We start from the raw sequence: 24,415 nt of genomic DNA, 5'->3' as shown, positions 1-24,415 counted from the left end.
CAATGCGGGACTCTATCCTGGGACTCCAGGATCATGACATGAACGGAAAGTAGTCACCCAACCAAATGAGCCATCCAGGCACACTCCACATGCATTTTAAATACTCTTTCTAGGATCCATCCATTCAGAGTTTAGACTACACACTTATAAAATGGTGGTAACAAGGGGCCCCTCTCAGTTGTTGGATTACTGTGATTCAAATTATACTTCTTTCTGCTTATCTGTATTTTCTAAGTTTCAAAAGATTTTTTGTAAGAAAACAGAAAATTAACAAAAACTTAGGAGATCAGAAGAAAAAGAAGACAGATTCTGCTAGTTAAAAAAAAAAGTTTAAAAGTACTCCTTAATTTCTTAAAAGTCATAATCTCACGAATTAAAATTTCAAAAATATATGCAACTCTTCAGAAAAGCTGGTCAGAACTTCATATGACATCCCAGGTTATACAAATTCCACTCACACAGTAAACAGGATACCTGTGAAACATGCCTATGGAAAAAATTCTACTGAAAAATGCCCAATGGTTAGCAAAGTCAAGAAAATAAGAAGAGTGGGAACGTTCTATCTTCATTTATTAACCTTTTCCTATTTTAATTTACCCCTTATCAGCAGTTAACCTTCTGGGGGTCATAGATCATTTTACCCCTCTCATGCACATAAGTACTGTGCAAACACTTCAGGTACCTCTTCAAACCAAACGTTTGAAGACATTCTCTGGGCCAGTGCAAAGGCCAGAGCCCTGTACCTCCTCTCTGTGGGGTCAAGCACAAGTACACAGAACACTGGGTTCCCTCATCAGCTAGTGTCTCTGTGTGCTCCTTTCAAGAAACTTATTCTGCTGAAAATATTTGTCTAAGGGCAGCCCTGGGTGTCTCCAAGAGACAGGCAAGCACATCCATTTCCTTATGATGTCAGAGAATTATCTATCACCAGCTTTATCCAAAGTAAAAGGAAGGAGGGGGTAAAACAAAGGCAAGCAGCAACTTCTTTGTCTTTTGGGAGAGCAAACATAAGTTCCACATTTTAAGGGAGCCACAAATGACTCCTCTAGACTGTACCTCATCAAGAGCCACGTTCTGAACAGATGTTGACTGGTACGCAACATTTCTGATATAACCCATCAGCTCCAGGAGCCATTCCATTCTCTTCAACACACCTGAAACAAAAAGAGGTATTTTCTTACCAGACCACAGTTTTCCTATGAAATGTCCAATAGGTCAGTACTAGCCACCATGATGAAAGCAGAACAGCTGAGGAGGATTCCATGAAAGAGTAGCAAATCCTCTAGCCATACCTGAGACTTGGGATTTGGTAGGAGTTCTCTGGCACTATTCACATCAGATAGCTGTAGTTTTGCCTTTATTTTAAAAAAATAATTTATTTTTCAAAAGTACACATCTGCTAATGATAAAATGCATTTGTTGGAGTTTCTCTCTCTCAAGGTTAAACACACTAGGAGAAATCTGGCGTGCCAGCTAGCCAGAATGTTGACTCTTGGCTAGTTAGTTGTTTTTATGGTCTTCTTTACTTACATGTTCCCATTTTATGCCAAAATCAAAGAGAAAACCTACCCAAAGACATCAGAAGAAAAATAAAAACCAGCTATTATATAGTAACTGGACAACAAACGTTGGCATAAATACTGATTCTTCTGTTTTTATTTTTTAAAAATGAGGGTTCCCAGCACAATAAAGCTTACTTGAGAAGGCTGTCAAATTTCAGTGAGTCAGAGGAAAATGGGAACTAAACTGGAAGGCCAACTAGTTAAAACCAAAGATAATATCAGATTTATTTCAGTTTACTTCACGTTATCTTCACGCTTCCTTGGAAGTACCTAGTAGACTTCTACCTGATAAATACACTTTTGATTTAGAGTGAAAAGAAAATAGTTTTTCATCACAGGTTCATTTTTCATCAGCAGGCACTGATGCAGAGATGAGACAACCATCTCAATTGCCAAAGAGAAGAATAAATCAAAATTTCCTATCTAGTCCCAAAAAGGGTATTACAATTATGTCTGCCAGTTTTCCTCATCAAGAACTGAGGAACATACAAAAAAATCCAGAAATGTAACTAACCTGCCTGCAGTCACTAGGAGTTCCTCACCACACCTGATCTACTGAAGCAGGTGCCGTTCAGACCTGACTATAGGCCATAAGCAATGTAACCAAAGGCTCAGGAGGAGAAATGGCAGAGCTCATTATTATTCAAGAGTAAAGGTCTATGATGATCTAAAAACTCCACCATATGGGGACACCTGGGTGACTCAGTGGGTTAAAGCCTCTGTCTTTGGCTCAGGTCACGATCCCAGGGTCCTGGAATCGAGCCCTGCATCAGGCTCTCTGCTCAGTGGGGAGTCTGCTTCCTCCTCTCTCTCTCTGCCTGCCTCTCTGCCTACATGTGATCTCTCAAATAAAATCTTTAAAAAAATAAAAATTAAAAAAAACAGAAGTTCCACCGTATGATTCATTAGCAGAGCTCCTCACCCCTGAGAAGTTCTCCTACAGAATAACAATTTAATTTTGTTGTCGCTGCTTTCCTCTTTTTGTTAGGTAACCACCTCAAAGTCATTTTCCTGAAAACATCAGACAGAATCGATGGACATCCTGGTTGGCAGGCAGAATCGATCTGATCCACTCATTTATGGACTCGAGGGCCTGGACAGCTAAAGACAATAATAAAAATCACCAAGAGAACCTATTCCCATCCTCGGGGTGGAGGTCGTTGAGTTTTCACTGGTCTTTTCATTTAAGGTCCTCTTCCTTTGGGGTAACAAGAGCTCTCCTCGGTCACGAAGCACTAAACTCCCTTTTTAGTGGAGGAAACAGTTACAGGTTAAAAGGGATGGCAGATCCTTCTGGTCCTGCTGGTTCCCCAGGCCGGCCTCACCTGTGTTGGCGTGGCTCGCGATTCGAGCCTGGTAGAGGCTCTGCAGTACCATCCACGCCAGAGTGTCTTTCTCCTGGTGCTGGACGGCCGCACTGAGGATTTCCATCAAGCCCATCAAGGGGAATCGTCCTTGAGACACCAAGTACAGTCTGACAAAGGCAGCCTTTTCTAGGCTGCTCTGCAAAAAAGCAAATTATTCGGTTACTATTAAATTAGCTGAAGTCATATAAAACCTCGGGGCAAGGGCAAAACAGAAAGGGTGAGTTGAAAGTTGATTATTATTCCAAATGCTAAAACCACTCATTTCCTGCAGCACGTGACCTGCCTGCCTGTGTGCTGTATTTTAAAATGAATGTACAGATAGAGCGTTATAATGTCACCTCCTGTTTTCTCCTAAAAACCGTCAGTGATTTGGGGGTTAATTGGTGATGGTATTTTGTACAAATACGCAAATAATCATTATTATTTGCGTATTTGTACAAAATAATGTGCGTATTTGTGTATTTGTACAAAATAATGATGATGATGATGATGAAGATGACTGAAAAATGCAGTACTCGTGTGCCAGGCACTACTCGAAGCACTTAACATGGATTAATTTGGCAGTTCGCAAAGTGCAGTGCACAGACCTCCGAGGGACCCCAAGACCCTTTTAGAGGCTCTGTGAGGTCAAAGTATATTTACAACAGCACTGAGGTCACAGTAAGTCACTGCATTTTTCACAGCCATTTGCAATTTTTGTTTAAAATAACTTTTACCTAAAATACCCTTATAAACAATAAAAATTATTAGTTTTATTAAACCTTCACCCTGGAGTATACATCTTTTTAACAAAAGGGATGATAAAATGGCAAGCATGCATAAGGGACTTCTGGTGCCTAGCCAAGTATTACGGTTGTTTCGAGGGAAAACACTAAGTCTGGGCTGTGAACTGAAATAGCCATGTTTTGCGGGACACATCTACTTGGAAGGATCACTGATGGACCAATGATGACTATTCAAACTGAGTATTTGACGGACTTTTTTTTTTTTTTTTTTTTTTTTTAAGTAGAAGAAAGTGAGACTGTCACCTCAAGGAAATACTTCACAGTACTTGTTAGCAGTGACAAAATCTGAGCTTTCAAGTGACAATTAGACTTTTGGAAAAAATTTGTATTTGCTACTATGAGTTGGCAGTTTCCCAATACATAAAAGACTTTTCTGATGATTTTAACAAATGTGATGTTTGGTAGTGTATAATGAAATGCATCAACATTTGGAAGATTTTCAAAGTGATTCAGTATTTTCCAAATGATTTTGTGATACCATACCCGGAACGGAAGTCGGACCAATGGGTTTTAATACAACAGACTATGTGAGGTTCACTGATAGGGACTCAGACTCCACAGAGTGCCAACTACCCTGAAGGAAACACCGTTTGTTGAGTTCTGTTGCAACATCAAAACAAACAAAAAAAGATATCCATAATTATTTGAAACTATCAACACACTCTTCCCTTTTCTACTGACATATTTGTATGAGGCTCGATCTTCCCCACATACTTCACCAAAATAACAGCACAGACTGAATGAAGCAGCAGCTATGAGAGTTCAACATTAAAGAGATTTCCATTAAGCCAGACATTAAAGAGGTTTGCAAAAATGGAAAACAATACCATTTTTTATTTGTTTTCAAAATTTTTTCTTATTTGTGTTAAGATGCAATGGGTTTATTATTACTTTTAAGTAAATATTTTTTTAAATTTCCCAATTTTAATTTCTAATATGGTAAATATTGAAAGATATGATTATTTAAATTAAAGTCTTTTGGAACCCTCAACAGTTTGTAAGACACTAAAGTAGTCCTGAGACCAGAAAGTGTGAGAATTCCTGTACGAACCACTGAATTTTCACACCACCTTACGCAGATGACAACCAACATCCTTCCTTTGTAGAGGATAGTAGTAAGCACAGACGTTAAGTAACTTGCTTATGGTCACATGCATGGCTCAAGGCAGAGTAAGAACTGAAACTCAGGGAGTCTGAGCCCTTCACTACTTTATTCTTTCCAGAAAAGAAGAGAAGACATTGACCTCAGTAAAATGCACTAACTCTTTTGGGAGCATAAGAACACTATTCAGTTAAGTTCTAAAAAAATGTTCTAAGTGGTACTTTAGGAACCCGGGTGAGGGGGCGCCTGGGGGGCTCAGTGGGTTAAGCCTCTGCCTTGGGCTCAGGTCATGATCTCAGGGTCCTGGGATCAAGTCCCACATCCAGCTCTCTGCTCAGCAGGGAGCCTGCTTTCCACCCCCACACCCCCATCCCCCGCCTGCTGCTCTGCCTACTTGCAATCTCTGTCAAATGAATAAAAATAAAATCTTAAAAACAAAAACAAAAAAAACCCGGGTGAGTAACCCAGCAACCTTCAGCTCCAGGTACCATGAAGGAAATTATATGCATTGCTACCAACTATATTACATGAATATAATAATAACAGGATATAATAAATTACATGAATGTGATCATAAGGATTACAAATAATCACTGAGTACTAGCCTTATGTCAGATATTTTTCTAAGAACCTACCATGGATTAAGTCACTGTAGCTCTCAAAACAACTCTGGGAGGTAGGTGTTAATATCTCCCTTCTATAGATAAGGAAACGGAGGCAGAGAGAGATTATGAAATATAACCAAGGTCACATTGCTAGTAAATCACAGAGCTGGATTTCAATCCCCAGCATAGTCCACTCTCTTAAGCGTTTCCTTAGACTGCTTGTCTTCCCTTAAAACAAACTAATCTCCAAAATGCTGATATTCCAAACACTCTAACAGGAGTTCTCAAACCTCAGGATGCAGCACTATCACCTGGAGGGACTATTAAAACACAGACTCCTGGACCCCACCTCTGATTCAGCAGACCTGGCTGAAGTGGGAATCCAGAACTTTCATTTCTAATCAGTCACCATGCTTATGCTGCTGGCCCAAGGAACACATTTTGAGAATCACGGCTATACAATGCAGCAATTCAAGGATTCAACTGAACAGGCACACCTGAGATCAGGTGAAATAAATGGTAAGAGGTCTACCAGCTGGGTGAGGGCTCATAGTTCTTTAGATCTCTGCTATCATCTGGTATGTAGATTTGGCATTTGTGTAATGGCATTTGTATGTCCACTGGGATATACTTATACTAAAAAAAAAAAAAAAATTCACTATTTATAGGCAATTCAAATCTAACAAGATATGTATTATACTAGCTAAATGTGCAACTTTACTGGTATCTTATTCATTCATCCTTTGGGTGTGAGTATGGGAGTACTTGTTGGGATGCCTGGAGGCTCAGTTGGTTAAGCATTTGCCTATGGCTCAGGTCACGATCCCAGAGGCCTGGGATCGGGGATCGGGTCCCACATCGGGCTCTTTGCTCAGTGGGGAGGCTGCTTCTCCCTCTTTCTCTGCTGGCTGATCACCCTGCTTGTGCTCCCTGACAAATAAATAAATAAAATCTTAAAAAAAAAAAGGAGTATCTGTTAATTATCTTGTGTCTGGGCTAATAGTGTTTGTTTTTCAAATAGATACCTTTCTTCATTACAAAAGGATAATAAGTAACAGGTGAAAGAAAATCAAATTTAAGAACTACTTATTTATGCCTTCCGTGCACCAGAAAGTTCTTCAGCCAGAATATTCCCATTATTAGGGATTTTTATTGAAGATGTTGGTTGTCCTATACTTTTGTTTGCCCATAGGTGACACGAACATGATCTTGACAAAGTGGAATTAGGTTAAAATGTTGTTCATCCATCTATCCATCCATTCCACTAGCCTGAACATGAGATCCCACAGTGAACACAGAGAGCTTCCTCAAATCAACCACTAAGAGATAATGAAGTAAAACTAGCTTCCGTCAAAAGGATACTGTAGTCACCTCTTCAATTGTAACCCCCACTTCAGTAATGGAAATAAATGTATAAATACATTCTTACCTCCGTAATCTGGGCAACCCGATTGGCTTCATCATCTGTCATTTCTGAGAGGCATTTTGCTACACTGACATACAGCTCTAGATCATTTCTCTGGCAAAGAAAAATCACAAGCATGTCAAAACACAAGGTAACATAACAGATATAGTCTCCATGTTCTGACAAATTATTAGATTTACTTATTTCCATGAACAGCAGCTTATGAGACATTAATCAAACCAAATATATGGCCAATTTTTATCATTTAAAAAAACATCTTTCTGGGGTGGCCTGGCTGGCTCAGTTGTTAGAGCAGGTGATGCTTGATCACAGAGTCATGAGTGGAAGCCCCACACTGGGCATAGAGTTTACTGAAAAACAGAACAAAAACCACCTTTCCTATTTATTTGTGTGGCTGTACTTATCTGTGTGGCTGTGCTTTTTTCCTCTTATCAGAATCCATCGTTCCAAAGAGATTTTTTAATTTCTTTGTAAAACTACAATTCAGGAATCTGTTGGGGGAGCTGAAAGGCTAGGATTATGTCACTTGATATAAGTAAAATATGGGACATTGTGCCCAAAGAGTCTCCAGGCGCAATGTGGAAGCACTTCTGAGCCTGCTCATCTTCTGCATTTGGTAAAAGGCCCAAGGGCGTATTTCCTGGTGTAGCACTCGTTAACCCAGCAGCTCAGCTTGCTCCCAACTTTGGTTCTAAATGTTCAACCTCAATTTAGATCTTGGAAGCGAACACATTCCTCATGAAAAATGCGGTTATTTCTTCCTAGCCTTCCTGCCACATTCTTAAAACATACACCTCCCTGCTTTGCCAAAAGGGCTTTCAAAAATCCCAAACATAAATTGTCAAAGTGCAAATATTTTTGTTTCTTACCCGAATCTTATTTGGCAGAAGGTCGAAAATGTTTCCCGTAGCTTCAGAGAGCAGACTCCAGAGGTGGTGGGTAGGGCTGGGCAGCTTCATGGCCTGACCCAGCCCCTGCAGGGCACTCGTGCGCAACTCAGCCTGGGCAGGCAGAGAAGCTGCTCTAAAAACAGGCACCATCACATTTTCAACGAAGCCCCGGATCTGTTCGTCAGAGACATGTTTTACCCACAGAGGTGTGGACACCAGGAGGTACTTCTTGATATTCACCTGGAAACAAAAGAAAAGAAGTCAGAAACAAGCACATCTAGGTTCGTGGTGCTCAAAACTTGGAGGCTGTCCATGTGTTTGAGGATAGGATGAGAGAAGAAAGGTCCGTGTTACTTCTTGGCCCCACAGGGCCCCCAGCCTCATGGTCCAATGGGCCACCGAGGCATGCAATTTTGGTTGCTGCTGCCAGGACTTGTGACCCACAGTGACTCGTGGGTATAGACAGCATCTGCCAATCCACCCGTGAACCACTCCGCTTAAGCCATGGGTCTTTTTACAGGGAGGAAAATACTGTGCTACTTCTCGATGTACATGATAAGCTGCTGTTCAGTCTTAACCCACTGAGCCACCCAGGTGCCCCAGCTGCTGTTCAGTCTTAAAAGGTCACATTCTCTGGCAAGAACCAAAATCCTGAAGATGAAAGGCTCCTCTGCAGGAAATGAACTCATCAGAATACCTGATGTTATTAATTTCTTCTTCCAAGAAACATAAGGAAATCAAAGGGACTGGCATGCCAGGACCACTGCTGACCACACAAATGGGGACATGACCTTGGCTTCCTGGAGGTCATGAGAGCTGAAAAGGGGGCACGGTTTGAAAATAGCTGTGTGCCAGACATGTTAAGAGAGGAGGCCGAGAAATTCTTAGGAACACAGGTATGCTACCAAAGGAGCAGCAAGTCGGAAAGAAGTGGTCTTAAAAAAAAAAAGGAAAGAAAACCTGACACAGCCCAGTAAATTTCAAAAAAAGTATCAGCATGGCTGCAAGACTTAGCCAAACAGTTCACTGGAAAGAACATGTCATTCCTGATCTTTTTTGTAAATGAGAAGATATATAATTAAGAAAATGAATTCACAAACGTCATTTGTTCATTAACATAGATAATAAGAGTCCACAATCATGGACAAATGCCAAAAAAGTAACAGGGAAGTGGGAGAAGAACTAAATTCTAGAAAGATTTTTGAGGTAAACAAGACAGGCTGTTTGAGGTACACCTGACTCAAAAGGAAGGAGAGGTTCACAGAACAGTGTCTTAGACACAGACTTTGGAGTCAGCCAGACTCACTCCTGTTTATTGGCAATATAAATTTTGTTTAATTGCAACCTGCCGCAGTTTATCAACTTGTAAAGTGGAAACAAAAAGACTCGACTTCTCAGAAATGAAATAAGCCAGGCATGAAAGACTTCATATTGTATGATGCCTTTCTAAAGAATTTCTAAAGCTTATATGAAATTTAAATTTATTAGGAAAGTTCTCTAAAAAGAGAAAAACTATAGAGACCAAAAGCAGATCAGAGGTAGCCTGGGTCTGAGACTGGGAGTGGGGATCGTCTCCAGGTGGGGACAATGCAGTTTTGGCGGGGAGTGATAGAAATATTACTGGGGATGGACGAAAATGTATAAGTGTCCTGGAGCTCATCAAATTGTACGCTCAACACAGCCATACTTTATGGACGATAAATTATAACTCAAGGTTGAAAAAAGAATCTGCCAGAATTGAAGAGAGCTTCAGTCTGCTGTCCCAAACTGCTCACTGAGCGCTTACAAGTAGCAGGTACCTAGCAAGCACCGGATACTGGCAGCCGGATGGGAGGTGCTTGGGCCAGACACCTCACGGTCATTGCTGACACGGGGACGCAGCCCTCCGTCTGTCCCCCTTCAATTAAGGAGCACTAGAATACATAGCAGAGCTTAGAAGACAAAAGGACGGGACAGGAACTGAAGTTAAAAGGCCGAGGAAGAAATATGAGAACTTTACACTATTTTCAAGGAATTAAAGCTTCCTGAAGAGTAACAGGATCAGTTAATTTAGGATCAATTGGTAAACCTCTAAGGAATCATGGAATGTGGGGTTTTTTGCTTTGTTTGGTCCTGGCTTTGAATATATTCAAATTTATACAATTTGTTAATTTTGCATTTTTAAACAATCTGGCTCCTTCTGTCATAGATACTGGGCTATGTTACTTCTTCCTCAGCACTTGGCTCAAGCCAAACATCCCGGCAGAGATGTCTCCTCCCTGCACCTACACGCCCCGCCCCCCACCAGCACCCTGCCCCATGCCTCTAACTTGATGCCTAACAAAACCTTACCAAGCCTTCAGGGCCCACCTGAATTGCTGCCTTTTCTGTGAAAGGGAGGGATCATAGATGGATTTGCCATTCTCTTAATACCTACTGAACCAACATACTGCATATCCTAGAGATAAGCCGAGGTTTCACTAACACCACAATTTTCTAGCTGCACGATCTGGAGAAAGGAACTTTAATATCTCTGACCATCATTTTCCTTTTTCCGTAATCAACGGGAGCCGAAAGCACGAACGCCGACAGCTAGGGAAGAGGTCTGAATCACATACTCTCCCAGTCTGCTGGCCAGCGACTGCCAAGGCCCTGAGTTTTAGAAAATCACATCTGTCCACTCTTGACTTTGAGACTGCACACAGAAATGAGCATTCCTCTCCCCCAAAAGAACCGTATCGGCCTGCTGCCCAGCACCCTTAAACGTGACTTACGCTCAAACCGTGGATCAGCGGCGGTATCACCCACAGTCCCAAGAGCGCAGCTGCATTCTGGGATGACTGCGCCTGTGTCACCATGATTTCAAGGCACAGCTGCTGGATCTCTTCCCCTGCAAGAGTAGACAAGAATATAGGTAATACAGCTTCTCCTGGGACTCACCGTCAGGCTTCCATGTCTCCAATCAAAGCGCCTGCTGGTATGACTTCTCCCAGGAACAGTACTTGAGTGAACCAAAAGATATGCCAAGTGACCTTTCCACTATGAAGCAAAGATTGTACCCACTGACAGCAGAGGTTTAAGTCTTGGAACTGACAAGAGCCATGATCTTGCTCAGGAAATTTCTCTTGTGATGTCCTAAGAAATCTAAAGAATCTAATACTAACAAAAACTTGAGAAAAATTCTAGATAAACTATCTCCCTGTCTCTGTTTTCCCCTCCTCTCCACCTTTCATTCTGAAGACAGAGAAATCTGTTTATGTCCAGAAAGACTTAAAAATGTAGCCACATGGGGTGCCTGGGTGGCTCAGTGGGGTAAGCTTCTGCCTTTGGCTCAGGTCATGGTCTCAGTGTCCTGGGATCGAGCCCCGAATCAGGCTCTCTGTTCATCGAAGAGCCTGCTTCCCCCTCTCTCTCTGCCTGCCTCTCAGCCTACTTGTGTTCTCTCCCTCTGTGTCAAGTAAATAAATAGAAATCTTAAAAAAAATAAAAAATGGTCACCACATTCTCTTGCAGTCTAGACTTTTATTAGCCCGATTCCCATCAGCAAGCATATTTTCCCAACCAGACCTTTTCTTCTTTTTTCTAAGGATTTATGCTAAAACACAAACATTTTTAATATACCGTATAAAAACAGGGGAGGCTCCGGAGAACATACTTTTCAAACGAAATCTCCAGAAACACCGTACGGTGACATCGTAGTTATAGAGGTATTAGGTTCAAATGAAAGCATTTAAGTGCAAAACCTGTGTATAGTCAAAATCATCTTTGATTATCCTTTCAGTTGTACATAAATTATAATTTACAAGTCTTTCTGCATATCATATGTAAGCGAGCACCCCACTGTAAATAACAGAGCAAACACTGCAAATACACACACACAGAGTAATACAGCACTGTTAAAAGGTGGTTCTCCCCAGTCTTTTTCTTGAGGTGGGGGGGGGGCAAGTACATGGGATTAAATCTGCATACGCTAACATCATAAAAGAGGCTGTGGTAGGTGAATGAGAGGCGTGTGCTCCCTCTGTCTCTCCTCACAAAGTGTCTGTGGTAAAGAGAACCTCGGCCCTTAAAGATGCCGCCATCTCAATGCCTGGAGTTGTGACTATGTTGTGTTACCCTGCTTGGCAGAGGAACTTCTGAGAAGTGATTGAGGTTAAGGACTGCTGAGGTGGGGGGATTATCCTGGATTATGCAAATGGACCCATTAATCACATGAGTCTTTAATGTGGAAAACCTTTCCTGGTTGTAAGGAACTAGGAAGAGGACAGTGTGACAAGGTTGTGGCTCTCCGTAGCAGGCTTTGAAGAGGAAGAAACAGGGGGACACAAGCCAAGGAATGTGGGCAGCCTCTAGAAGTTGGGAAAGGGAGAGAAATAGATTCTCCCAGCCTTCGTCTGCTTGGGCTGCTCTAACAAAATGTCACAGAACGGCTGGTTTATAAACAATAGAATTATGCTTGTCATTGTTCTGGCAGCTGGAAGTCTAAGATCAGGGTGCCAGGATGGTCGGGTTCTGGTGGAACCCTGTGTCCCCGGCTGTAGAATGCCAACTCTCGCTGTGTCCTCACACTGCGGGAGGGGCTAAGGCGCTCTCAGGGGCCTCAGAGGGCTCCACACTCATGACCTACTTACCTCCTAAAGGCCCCACATACCAACACACTAGGGATTAGGATTTCAACATATGAATTTGGGAGGGACAAAAACACAGACCATAGCACTCCTCAGGGCATCTAGGAAAGAACGATGCCGTGGCCAAGAACCATGCTGGACTTCGGATCGACAGAACTATAAACTGATAAATTTGCTGTGCTTCAAGCCACTAAATCTGTGGTAACTTGTTCCAGCAGCAACAGAAAACTAATGCTCCATGCCACAGGGCGCTTCCTTGAATCCTAGAGCTCTCAGAGACATGCAGTGTGATGACCATCAAACCGGGCTTTCTGGGACCTGCCCCACACACGCAGCAACAGGCACACGTCAGCCAAGCACTGCTTTGATGAGTGCACCTGGCCTGTGTCTTCAGCCCTCCTCCTCCTGCTCAGCCTAAGCGATCTAGAAAGTGACTCGGTGGAAGTAACCCAGCTCTTCCATCCAAGAAGACAAACCTCAAGATCCCAAAGGTCTCTCCAGTCACCACTGACTGTGACCCAGAATCTCTCTTTCTCTTCAGGTCACATCCTAAAAGCAGGGTCCGAAGGCCTAAAAATATTTGATATTTACCGAAGTTTAGCCTCATAAGTGGAGAGAGGAGTGCGGCCCAGTTCACAGGAGGATACTGGTAGCTTTCTCCGACAGCTGCGATGGGTTTCATCACGACCTTGAGAAGGGAAGGAGGCACAGACTCGGGACCTGCGACAGAAAGGAAACAAATTAGTGAGACACCTTGACAGCACCGTGAGAGGGGTTAATGCCAACTTTCCCTCTTTCCAGTTTCAAACGATTTGGTGGCACACCTGCAACTGCGGTCGGGCCTTCAATTCTGTGCTCTCAGTCTCGACCCTGTCTGTTACAGAAGCCTGCTCCTCCGGGGCTTCTCCTTCCTATTCGCCTTCAGTCACCCCCTCTCGCCCGGACAGACACGTCCCACATTACTACTTAACTGTCTTCCCTCCTCACCTGTGGTACTTCATCCAACTTTCTAAAAAGAGTAACCGATTCCCATTATTGCCTCATTATTCATTCACTCACTTCCAGAAAAGGGGGGAACTATTGCCTACTCGGGCATGGTCCCTTCAAACCACCACGAAGTCCCTTGGTGCCTGCAGCCCCCTCCCCACAGCACTGACTCTGCAGCCTGGGCCATGGCTGAAGGCTCCAGGGGTGAGCACCTACGATACAGCTAATATCCCGGTTGATAAGCTCTCTACGACAGTACATAGCTTTACCATAATTTTTTAAATTTGATGTTATTTTTTTCAGTGATCCAAAATTCACTGTTTATGCACATTGTTTGTGGTTTTTTTAGAAGGAGGCTAATTTGAAAATGACACGATGAAACAGTTGAGTAATTATGAGTGGAGCCATAACACACAGTCAGAGTTCGAGTAGCCACTAAGGGCCATATAAAAGTGAAGTTTGAAGGGAGCCAGAAATGATGTGCAAAAAACTAAAATAGCAAGGAGAAGCAAGAGCGGCTGGATCAACACACGTGGCATAAGGGAAATCAGCATCAGCAGAAAGAGCAGTAGACTCAGGAAAAGGAAAAAGAGGTAAGGATCAGCAGATAAGCAGCAGAATCAGCAGCCACTGAAAGAGAATGAAGTAAAAGGGTGGAGTCAGAAAAGGAGCAACAACTGTAGAAAGGACAAGCGCAAGAGAAGAAGAAGCTGAGGCAGAAGAGGCAGCACGATTGGGAGGGGCTGAACAAGGAGGAAGCAGAGGTGAGCGCAGAGTCAGTGAAAAAATCAACAGCTGGAGAAGCCCAGGAAAAGGGAGAAGCTGAGGCAGCACGATCAGCAGGGACTGAACGAGCGGGAAGCTGCGGTGGGGACAGAATCTGAAAAAGGAACAACAGCTGCAGAAAGGAGAAGCACAGGGAAAGGGAGATGCTGAGGCAGCACGATCAGCAGGGACTGAACGAGCGGGAAGCTGCGGTGGGGACAGAATCTGAAAAAGGAACAACAGCTGCAGAAAGGAGAAGCACAGGAAAAGGGAGATGCTGAGGCAGCACAATCAGCAGGGACTGAACGAGCGGGAAGCTGCGGTGGGGACAGAATCTGAAAAAGGAACAACAGCTGCAGAAAGGAGAAGCACACGGAAAGGGAGACGCTGAGGCAGCACAGAAAGGAGAAGCCCAGGGAAAGGGAGACGCTGAGGCAGCACGATCAGCAGGGACTGAACGAGCGGGAAGCTGCGGTGGGGACAGAATCTGAAAAAGGAACAACAGCTGCAGAAAGGAGAAGCACAGGAAAAGGGAGACGCTGAGGCAACACGATCAGCAGTGACTGAACGAGCGGGAAGCTGCGGTGGGGACAGAATCTGAAAAAGGAACAACAGCTGCAGAAAGGAGAAGCACAGGAAAAGGGAGATGCTGAGGCAGCACGATCAGCAGGGACTGAACGAGCGGGAAGCTGCAGTGGGGACAGAATCTGAAAAAGGAACAACAGCTGCAGAAAGGAGAAGCACAGGAAAAGGGAGATGCTGAGGCAGCACGATCAGCAGGGACTGAACGAGCGGGAAGCTGCGGTGGGGACAGAATCTGAAAAAGGAACAACAGCTGCAGAAAGGAGAAGCACACGGAAAGGGAGACGCTGAGGCAGCACAGAAAGGAGAAGCCCAGGGAAAGGGAGACGCTGAGGCAGCACGATCAGCAGGGACTGAACGAGCGGGAAGCTGCGGTGGGGACAGAATCTGAAAAAGGAACAACAGCTGCAGAAAGGAGAAGCACAGGAAAAGGGAGACGCTGAGGCAACACGATCAGCAGTGACTGAACGAGCGGGAAGCTGCGGTGGGGACAGAATCTGAAAAAGGAACAACAGCTGCAGAAAGGAGAAGCACAGGAAAAGGGAGATGCTGAGGCAGCACGATCAGCAGGGACTGAACGAGCGGGAAGCTGCAGTGGGGACAGAATCTGAAAAAGGAACAACAGCTGCAGAAAGGAGAAGCACAGGAAAAGGGAGATGCTGAGGCAGCACGATCAGCAGGGACTGAACGAGCGGGAAGCTGCAGTGGGGACAGAATCTGAAAAAGGAACAACAGCTGCAGAAAGGAGAAGCCCAGGGAAAGGGAGACGCTGAGGCAGCACAGAAAGGAGAAGCCCAGGGAAAGGGAGACGCTGAGGCAGCACGATCAGCAGGGACTGAACGAGCGGGAAGCTGCGGTGGGGACAGAATCTGAAAAAGGAACAACAGCTGCAGAAAGGAGAAGCACAGGGAAAGGGAGATGCTGAGGCAGCACGATCAGCAGTGACTGAACGAGCGTGAAGCTGCGAAGGGGACATAATTTGAAAAAGGAACAACAGCTGCAGAAAGGAGAAGCACAAGAAAAGGGAGAAGCTGAGACAGAAGGGGCAGCACGATCAGCAGGGACTGAACAAAGGGGAAGCTGAGGTGGGGACAGAATCTGTAAAGGAAACAACAGCTGTAGAAAGGAAAAGCACAAGAAAAGGGAGAAGCTGAGGCAGAAGAGGCAGCAAAATGAGAAGGCACAGAACAAAGGGGAAGCTAAGGTGGGTTCAATCAGCAAAAGGGCAAATGCTGCAGAAAGGAGGACAGGAGAAGAAGCTGAGGCAGAAAAGCCAGCAGAATCAGCAGTCCTGGGAAGAGGGGAAGCAGAAGTTGGGGCAAAGTCTGCTAAAGGATAAACAGCTGCAAAAAGGAAAAACATAGGGAAAGAGGAGAAGCAGAGGTTAAATCAGCAGAAAAGTAGCAGAATCAGCAGATGCTGCATATGGGAAAGGAGAAGCAGGGGTAGAGTTTTTCTAGAAATGATACACAAAGAACCAATAATAATTTGGAAAGATGCTCAACATCCCTAATCAGTAGAGAATTGCAAATCAAACCACAATGAGATAATATCTCACAATGAGATAACATCCATTAGGACAACTACTATTTTTAAAAAAGGAAAGGAAAAGAAAATAACACGCGTTGGTAAAGATGTGCAGAAACTAGAGAAACTGGAACCCTTGTGGACTGTCAGTGGGATTATAAAGTGGTAGAACCCCTATGGATAACGGTATGATGGCGCCTCAAAAAACTAAAAACAGAACTGCCATATGATCTAGAAATCCCATTTCTGAGCATATATTCAAACGAATTACAAGCAGAAATCTTGAAGAGATGTTTGTACACCACTGTTCATAGCAGTACTATTCACAATGGCCAAAAAACAGAAGCAACCCAAACATCAGTCAGTGGATAAATGGAGAAAAAAATGTGATTGATACACACATGAAACAGTAGTCAATATTAAAAAGAAAGGCAGGGGCGCCTGGGTGGCTCAGTGGGTTAAAGCCTCTGCCTTCGGCTAGGGTCATGGTCCCAGGGTCTGGGATCAAGCTCTGCATTGGGCTCTCTGTTCAGCCGGGGGCCCGCTTTCTTCTCTCTCTCTGCCTGCCTCTCTGCCTACTTGTGATCTCTGTTTGTCAAATAAATAAATAAAATCTTTTAAAAAAAAAGATATTACTTACTAAAAAAAAAAAAGAAAGAAAGGCAATTCTGTCATATGCTACAACATAAATGAATCTTGAAGACACTATGCTGAATGAGACAACACGGTCACAACAAGACAAATACTGTACAAGTCTCTTTATATCAGGTATTTAAGTGGTCAAATTAAGAGAAACAGAAAACAGAATGATGGCTGCCAGGGATAATGGGGCAGGAGAAAGGGTAGACATTATTTAATAGGTACAGAGCTTCAGTTTTGCACAATGAAAATCATCTGGAGATTGGTTTTTACAACAATGTGAACATATGTAACACTACTGAACCATATACTTAAAAATGCTTAAGATGGTGGAACGCCTGGGTAGCTCAGTCAGTTAAGTGTCTGCCTTCAGCTCAGGTCATGATCCCAGGGTCCTGGGATCGAGTCCCACATCAGGCTCCTTGCTTGGTGGGGAGCCTGCTTCTTCCTCTGCCTGCTGCTCCTCCCCCTGCTCATGCTCTCTCTCTCTGCCTCTCTAACAAATACATAAATAAAATCTTTAGGGGTGCCTCAGTGGCTCAGTGGGTTAAAGCCTCTGCCTTTGGCTCAGGTCATGATCCCAGGGTCCTAGGATGGAGCCCTGCATAGGGCTCTCTCTGCTCAGTGGGGAGCTTGCTTCCTCCTCTCTCTCTGCCTGCTTCTCTGACTACTTATGATCTTCGTCTGTCAAATAAATAAATAAAATCTTTTTAAAAAAATCTTTTAAAAAATGGCCAAGATGGTAAATTTCACATTATGCTTTTTTACAATTAAAAGAAGTTAAAAGGAATGACTTCTGGTTTCCAGTTCTGCATGTAAGTAGCTTGAAAGTCGCCACGCTGTCCTGATAACAAGTAAAAAGCTGAACAGACTAAAAAATCCACAATTCTAGGTTCTGCAACAGAGGACAGAACACATGGCAAATTGCTGCCCTGGTAACTGGAGAAACAGCCAGATGAACAGAGGGTATAATGGTTTACCAGGCAAGGGTGTAGAGAAATCAGAACCCTCATATATTGCTGGCAGGCATATAAAATGGTATGGCCACTATGGAAAAACAGTTTGGCAGTTTCTTGAAAAATTACACAGGATTACTATAGGACCCAATTGCACTCACATATGTCCAAAAGAATTGAAAATAGGTGTTTAAACAAAGACTCGTACACAAACCTTCATAGCAGCACCACTCATAACAGGCAGAAACAACCCAAATGTCCATCAACTGATGAATGAATGAATAAAGTGTATATTCACTCAATGGCATATTACTCAGCTGTAAAGAGGAATGCAATTCTGATGTTCACCAGAACATGGGTGAACCTTGAAAGCATTATGCAAAGTGAAAGAAGCCAGTCAAAAAGTGCCATACAGTGTACGATTTCACTTAATTAAAGCATATAGAACAGGCATATCCACAGAGACAGAGGCAGATTAGTGGTTGCTGGGGCTGGGGGAAATGGGGAGCCAACTGCTCAATGGGCACAAGGTTTCCTTTTGGGGCGCTGAAAATATGTGGGAGCTACATAGTGGTGATGCTTGCACAACACTGTGAATCCACGAAATGCCACTGAACTGAACATTTTAAAATGGTTAAAACAGTGCCTGGGTGGCTCAGTTGGTTCAACATCTGCCTTTGGCTCAGCTCATGATCTCAGGGTCCTGGGATTGAGCCCTATGTTGGGCTCTCTGCTCAGCAGGGAGTCCGGTTCTTCTTCTCAGAGAGAGAGAATGAGAGGGGGGGGGGGAGGGAGGGAGAGCACAAATGAGATGGGCAGAGGGAGAAGCAGACTCCCCATTCATACATTGATGACGAGTAAATCCACGGTACTCATCCAGGCCTTTCCTGATGTTTTACATTCTTATTTCCAGTTAGAGCCACCTCAAAAATCAGCATTTTTTTTTTTTAAGATTTTATTTGTTAGAGAGAGCAAGAGAGAGAGCATGAGTGGGGGAAAGGGCAGAGGCAGAGGGAGGAAGAAGCGGACTCCCTACTGAGCAGGGAGCTGAAGCGGGGCTCAATCCCAGGACCTCAAAAATCAGTATGTTTTCTTAGACTAGTCACCAACTAACCTACTTCCTCCTTACCCTTGCCTCTGCCAACCTGGAAAGGGAAAACTAGTAGTATACCTTCCAGTGATGTTTTTCTCCCCTCTGACAAGCGCTTTTTCACTTTCTGAAAATGTTAAAAGTTCAACACATCTATCATGTTTCTAGCCTCTGCTACCAATAACGGAAGCTTTATTTCTATTCCATCTTAAGACATAATACCAGGAGTGCAGGAAGTATTATCAGGGAATTTACCACTGCTCTTACAAAGAGAAGAATTTCTGACCAAAAAAAGTAAACATATTCACCAAAAAAAAGAAAAAAAAATCATTCATTCAATCACTGAGCATCAAGAGGGTACCACGCACTGTTCCAGACATGAGTAAGAGTGTTCAACAAGACGGAACAGGCACCTTCACTAATGGCGCTTATATTCTAATGAGAGGACAGACACACCGACAAGGAAAGAATCAGGTGTGATAAAAATCAAAATGCTGTGCTAGGAATTAACTGGTTGGCCATTCCCAGAACACCATCCTGGTTACACACATGGGGCAACTGTCCCTATAATGTGGGCAGCAAAGTAGACATCACATACAGAAAATGAAGCCGCATTTTTGGGGTCGTTTTGGCATGTGATTCTCAGAAATGGCCTGATGAACTGGCAGACAGGACACAAAAATCTGTGCATAGAACTGCTTTTCTCTCCTATTAAGGACATGAATCCAGTTTTACATTGGAAATCATTAAATCATAAGCAGATACCTTTAAATTCTTTTTCTCGGGTCAAGTGTTTTCAAAATTACATAACATTTTATTCCAGGTCCTTCTACAGAATTTACTACAGAAATTTTGTTGTTTCTGGAGGATCTAGGGAATCAGGAAAGACAGACACTACGTGCTCTAACATTAGGACCCAGTGCAAAATATGACCAAGCACACACAAAACCACACCCTATTTTATTGCTTACACAAGAAGTCTTGCGCCAACAACTTGCACTATATGTAACTACACACAACCACACTTCATTATACACTTTGCACCTTGCTTCTCCACTCTTTGGAACTGACCTGATGCACAAGCAAGAGTCAGAAACAAGACCTTGAAGCAGGGAACAGAGGCTTGAAAATCAAGTAAGTGCTATGACACAATAAATCATCCCCTTTTCAAAAAAGGGCAGAGCACTGGTACTGAGAGGCGTAACTAGAATCACACAAAATTTTCCGCTTTATTTGCAGGGAACTAATTCTGACACTAACTGGAATGAAAGGAATTATAGTAACTGTTAGGAATGGAGAAAATACTTGGCAGTTCCGAGCACGTGGTGGTTGGGGGCGGGGGGTGGGGGGAGTCCCCAAAAGGGAGAACAGAGTCACGTGGTTAGCTCCCCAGAGATCTTCAGTGCTGGACACAGGAATCCAAGTCTAAGCAACGGGAATGATTAGCTCCCTTCTTGGCTGTGCTTTGTCTTTCAAGAAAGTGCCTTAGATAAAAAGAAATTCAGGAATGCTTTAGAGACGATGGCTTTGGAACTGAGAAGGCCTAACAGTCCTTGTTAACAGGATCCAGATGTTTTAAAATCCAGATACAAAGTTGCTTTAAATCTCTCATCCAGTTGACAGCCTCAAAGAACCTTGATATAAACGGCATATCCGAACATAATGCACTACAACAGGACCCATTATCACACATACTTTAGCTACACAGAGGATCACATCTCAATGCCACAACACACATGTGTAACCCCTCCAGTAAAAGTCTGGTAACAAGCAGTCGGCTGACAGCCGGTGGCACGTCTATCCCCATCACGGCGCGCTGTTCGCGTAGTGTGGACATGCCGTTATTTTCTCCATCCTCAGTGTTGTTTAGAAGCACTTAGCTTAGAATTATTTAATATACGTGTACGCGCGCACACACACACACACACGCACACACAGAGCTGTAGATCAACCAATATTTGAAAATGATTAAACATCAAGTACTCTGTTCTCAAAGCATTTAGGATAAAACACCTATGTTCTTCCTGTCCTTGAGGAAACAAGAGTCCAATGGGAAAGAGAGATTTTAAACAAAGAGTCAGAAACAATTAAGAAAATAACTACTCCTATGTCAAGTAGTGTGAGAAACATTGGAAAATGTAACATAAGAAATCCAAACTAGTCTGGAAACACTGAATAAGGAAAGGGTGTTTAAACCAAGATGGAAGGGGTCACTAGGATTTTTCTAGACCAAGTCGCAGAACACACAGGTTGAGATAATGACAGCATGGCTTAGTTGCGGAGTCGAAGAGATGCTTCGCCCCTGCCAGAAACTACTCTAAATCCAGACGGTAGTTAGAAACAGCTGAAGATTCTGAGAGGTGAGATATTTAGACTTGGTAGGATGTTCTGTAGAAGCACGTCAACAACATTCAGAATTCATCACTACAATAACATCCCCAGACCCCTTTGCACCAGGAAGGCTGCCAAGCAGGGTGGCTGCCCACTGGGGATCAGGATCCAAGAGGGGAAGGTGGCTTCCACAGGGCTGTGGCCCAGTGGGGACAGCAGACTGTTCGCATACAGGGGGCCTCCACAAATGAGGAGCTCGAGGAGAAAAATGGAGCCGGTTTCTCACTCTCAGGGAAGAGAGTTACAAATATGAAAAGAGGGAAAAAAGTACAATGAACCCTGTGGTGTTGAATTGGAATTGGAGATATTACTATAAACTAGTGGCTTTCCATGTATATATATTGAGATAAAAAAATGAATATAGATATGAGAGAGAGAGAGAGAGAGAGAGAGGGTATGTGTATCTATTTCCTAACAACTGTTCACTGAGAAAGCTTGGGAGCAGTGGTCATCTCAGGAACAAGGAGAATTTGTACCCAGATCTTTGTTTAGAAGTACCACTCCCCTCTAAAAGGAACCTGAGCTACCTGGCTGTTACAGAGCTGAGGATAATACGAGATGAGCCTAGCACATCTTCTTGGGCCACAATGAAACAATGTACTCACAGAATGATGGGGTCATGTCAAAAGAACACAAAGCCAATTTAAAGAGGTTCTCGCTGATCAAATATGGAACAGTATGAAGATTGAAATAATGAATAATAGAATAGCAAATAATTACATGAAATAAAATTTTTGTGTGGGATCAAGACCCATGTCTGGCTCCCTGCTCAGCAGAGAGCCTGCTTGAGGATTCTCTCTCTCTAAAATAAAAAAAATAAATCTTAAAAAAAAAAAAAAAAATTCTCTATTTCCCTCTGCTCCTCCCTGCTCCCACTCACGCTCTTTCAAAAAAACCCCAAAAAACAAAAAACCACCAAAAACTCCCAAAAAACGAAAAACAAAAATCCAAAAAGCATGTTCCAGTCTTTTTTTTTTTTTTTTAAGACTTTATTTACTTATTTGACAGACAGAGATCACAAGCAGGCAGAGAAGCAGGCAGAGTGAGAGAGAGGAGGAGGCAGGGTCCCTGCTGAGCAGAGAGCCTGATATGGGGCTTGATCCCAGTACCCCGGGATCACGACCCAAGCCAAAGGCAGAGGCTTTAAACCACTGAGCCACCCAGGCGCCCTGCATGTTCAAGTCTTGAAAGGTAAAGAAAACTGAGGAACTATTCCCGATTGAAGGAGACTGAAGAGATAGGACAGGTTAAGTGCAGTGTGACATTCTGGATTAAATTTGTTCTCTGCTAAAGACATCACTTGGATGGTCAGTGAAACCTGAATAGGGTTCTCTGGCTATTTTCACTTTTTTACAAGTTCGGATTCATTTCAAAACAAAAAGTAAGAGAAAAAAAATGTACAAATCTTAGAGGTGCCTTGCTGGCTCAGTCAGTAGAGTATACTACTCTCGATCTCATGGCTGTGAGTTCAAGCCCCACAGCCCCACTTTGGGTGTACAGCTTACTTCAAAACAAAGTAACTGAATTTAAAAAAAAAAGTGTTGTCTAAATTTAATTTAAAAGTAAACTTCTTGAATAGTAAATACACGCAAAAGTGTTCATTCCTTCTGGCAATGAAATGTAAATTAAAGCAGTGTTATGGTATCATTTTATACCTGATGGATTTTTATTGTAATCATCTGTTTATCTGTATGTTGGTTTGCTTTGTAAAATGATAGCTAGAAAGGGTTTCTTACTTTGTTTTCTAAGCACTGTCACATAATGTGACTCATAATCTTCACCAAAACTCTATAAAGAAGATTCAGTTATTTTATACACTTTACAGAAGCAACTGGAGCTTCGGGACTTAAGCAGCTTGTCTGAAATTACATAGCCTGCCTGTGGTGGGAGTGGGGCATGAACCGCAGCAGCCTGACTCTCACGCCTTTTACCTCAAAAATATACTGCTTTTCACATGCACCCAGGGCTGAGGTACCAAAACCTGTACAATCCTTTTGAAGAACAATGAGGCCAAGCCATCCCCAGCATCACCAAATCCTTTTGCCAATTGTAAGTTGCTGAGAATGTATCTTGAGGAAACCTATATGTAGAAAAGCAAAAGCTACATGCATAGAGATGTTCCCCATAATGGAATTTTTTAAATGACGCATAGAAAAATGGCTAAATTATGATCCATCAAGTTGATGGAATATTCTACCATCATTAAAAAATGGTAACTATGGAGATATAATGAAAGGTAGGGAAATGATAATTAAAGATTCAAAGTATATGTTTATTTGGAAATATGTAAAAACTGCATGTGCATAAAAGCAACTAATTAAAGAGAATATTTTTTTAAATGACGATAGGGGCACCTGGGTGGCTCAGTGGGTTAAAGCCTCTGCCTTTGGCTCAGGTCATGGTCCCAGGTCCTGGGATCAAGCTCTGAGTTTGGCTCTGCTCGGTAGAGAGCCTGCTTCCCCTTCTCTCTCTCCCTGCCTCTCTGCCTACTTGTGATTTCTGTCTGTCAAAAAAATAAATAAAACCTTAAAAAAAAGAACAACAATAGCAGTTAGAAAGTCATGGGATAATTGGTGACTTTTTTTCTTTTCAAATATTTTTCATGGTATTTATAACCAAAAATAGCCATCAAATACTCCCAAAACATATCCCATTAACAAATGTCTAGGAAATGACGTAAGGATTCTTTTTGTACTTTTCCCCCAAATCTTCTTTTGGAGGAGATGAGTGATTATGTCCATTTACATGAAAAGTTAAGTTCTTAAAAAACAGGCAACAAAATAAAAGAAATTTTATGATTCAATATTATCTAACACACACACATCTAGAAGGACCTGTGTTGGAATATCTATGTGGCTATCTCTGGGTGGTGAGATTATAGGAGATTGAAACCATTTTTGAACTTAGTATAATATACAAGTATTCCTTTCTAGTAATACTTGTCAAAAGCTTTATATAGGTAAACCGACTTCATAATTTTACCAGAAAAACAGGACAGCTTTCCCGTATCGTTTACTCTACACTCAGACTTCACTAATCCTGCTTCCTTTGACTACACTCACCAATAAACACATCTCATGCTAATAATCCAAAACGACCAATGAAAAATATATCTACCTATAGTTTATACAAGA

General features: G+C 42.8%; 1 protein-coding gene across 6 annotated transcripts in view; it reads right to left on the bottom strand.

Annotated features, from left to right (window-relative positions):
- FOCAD (focadhesin) overlaps positions 1 to 24,415 on the bottom strand; it is a 296,022-nt gene that overhangs the window by 10,618 nt on the left and 260,989 nt on the right. For 5 of the 6 annotated variants that reach the window (XM_082695369.1, XM_082695372.1, XM_082695373.1 and 2 more), the window contains 6 exons: positions 12,936 to 13,064; positions 10,491 to 10,606; positions 7,717 to 7,977; positions 6,851 to 6,940; positions 2,888 to 3,065; positions 1,057 to 1,154 (listed from right to left, as the gene is read on the bottom strand). In XM_082695369.1, the coding sequence (XP_082551495.1) occupies positions 1,057 to 1,154; positions 2,888 to 3,065; positions 6,851 to 6,940; positions 7,717 to 7,977; positions 10,491 to 10,606; positions 12,936 to 13,064 (872 nt within the window). Of the gene's footprint in view, positions 1 to 1,056; positions 1,155 to 2,887; positions 3,066 to 6,850; positions 6,941 to 7,716; positions 7,978 to 10,490; positions 10,607 to 12,935; positions 13,067 to 24,415 lie in introns of all 6 variants that reach the window. The other variant, XR_014301954.1, reaches the window with a different exon arrangement.

Source organism: Mustela nivalis, assembly GCF_964662115.1.
Source record: "Mustela nivalis genome assembly, chromosome: 13".
Lineage (NCBI taxonomy): Eukaryota > Metazoa > Chordata > Mammalia > Carnivora > Mustelidae > Mustela > Mustela nivalis.
Note: the sequence above shows the minus strand (reverse complement) of the source record. Positions and strands in the feature narration are given on the sequence as shown.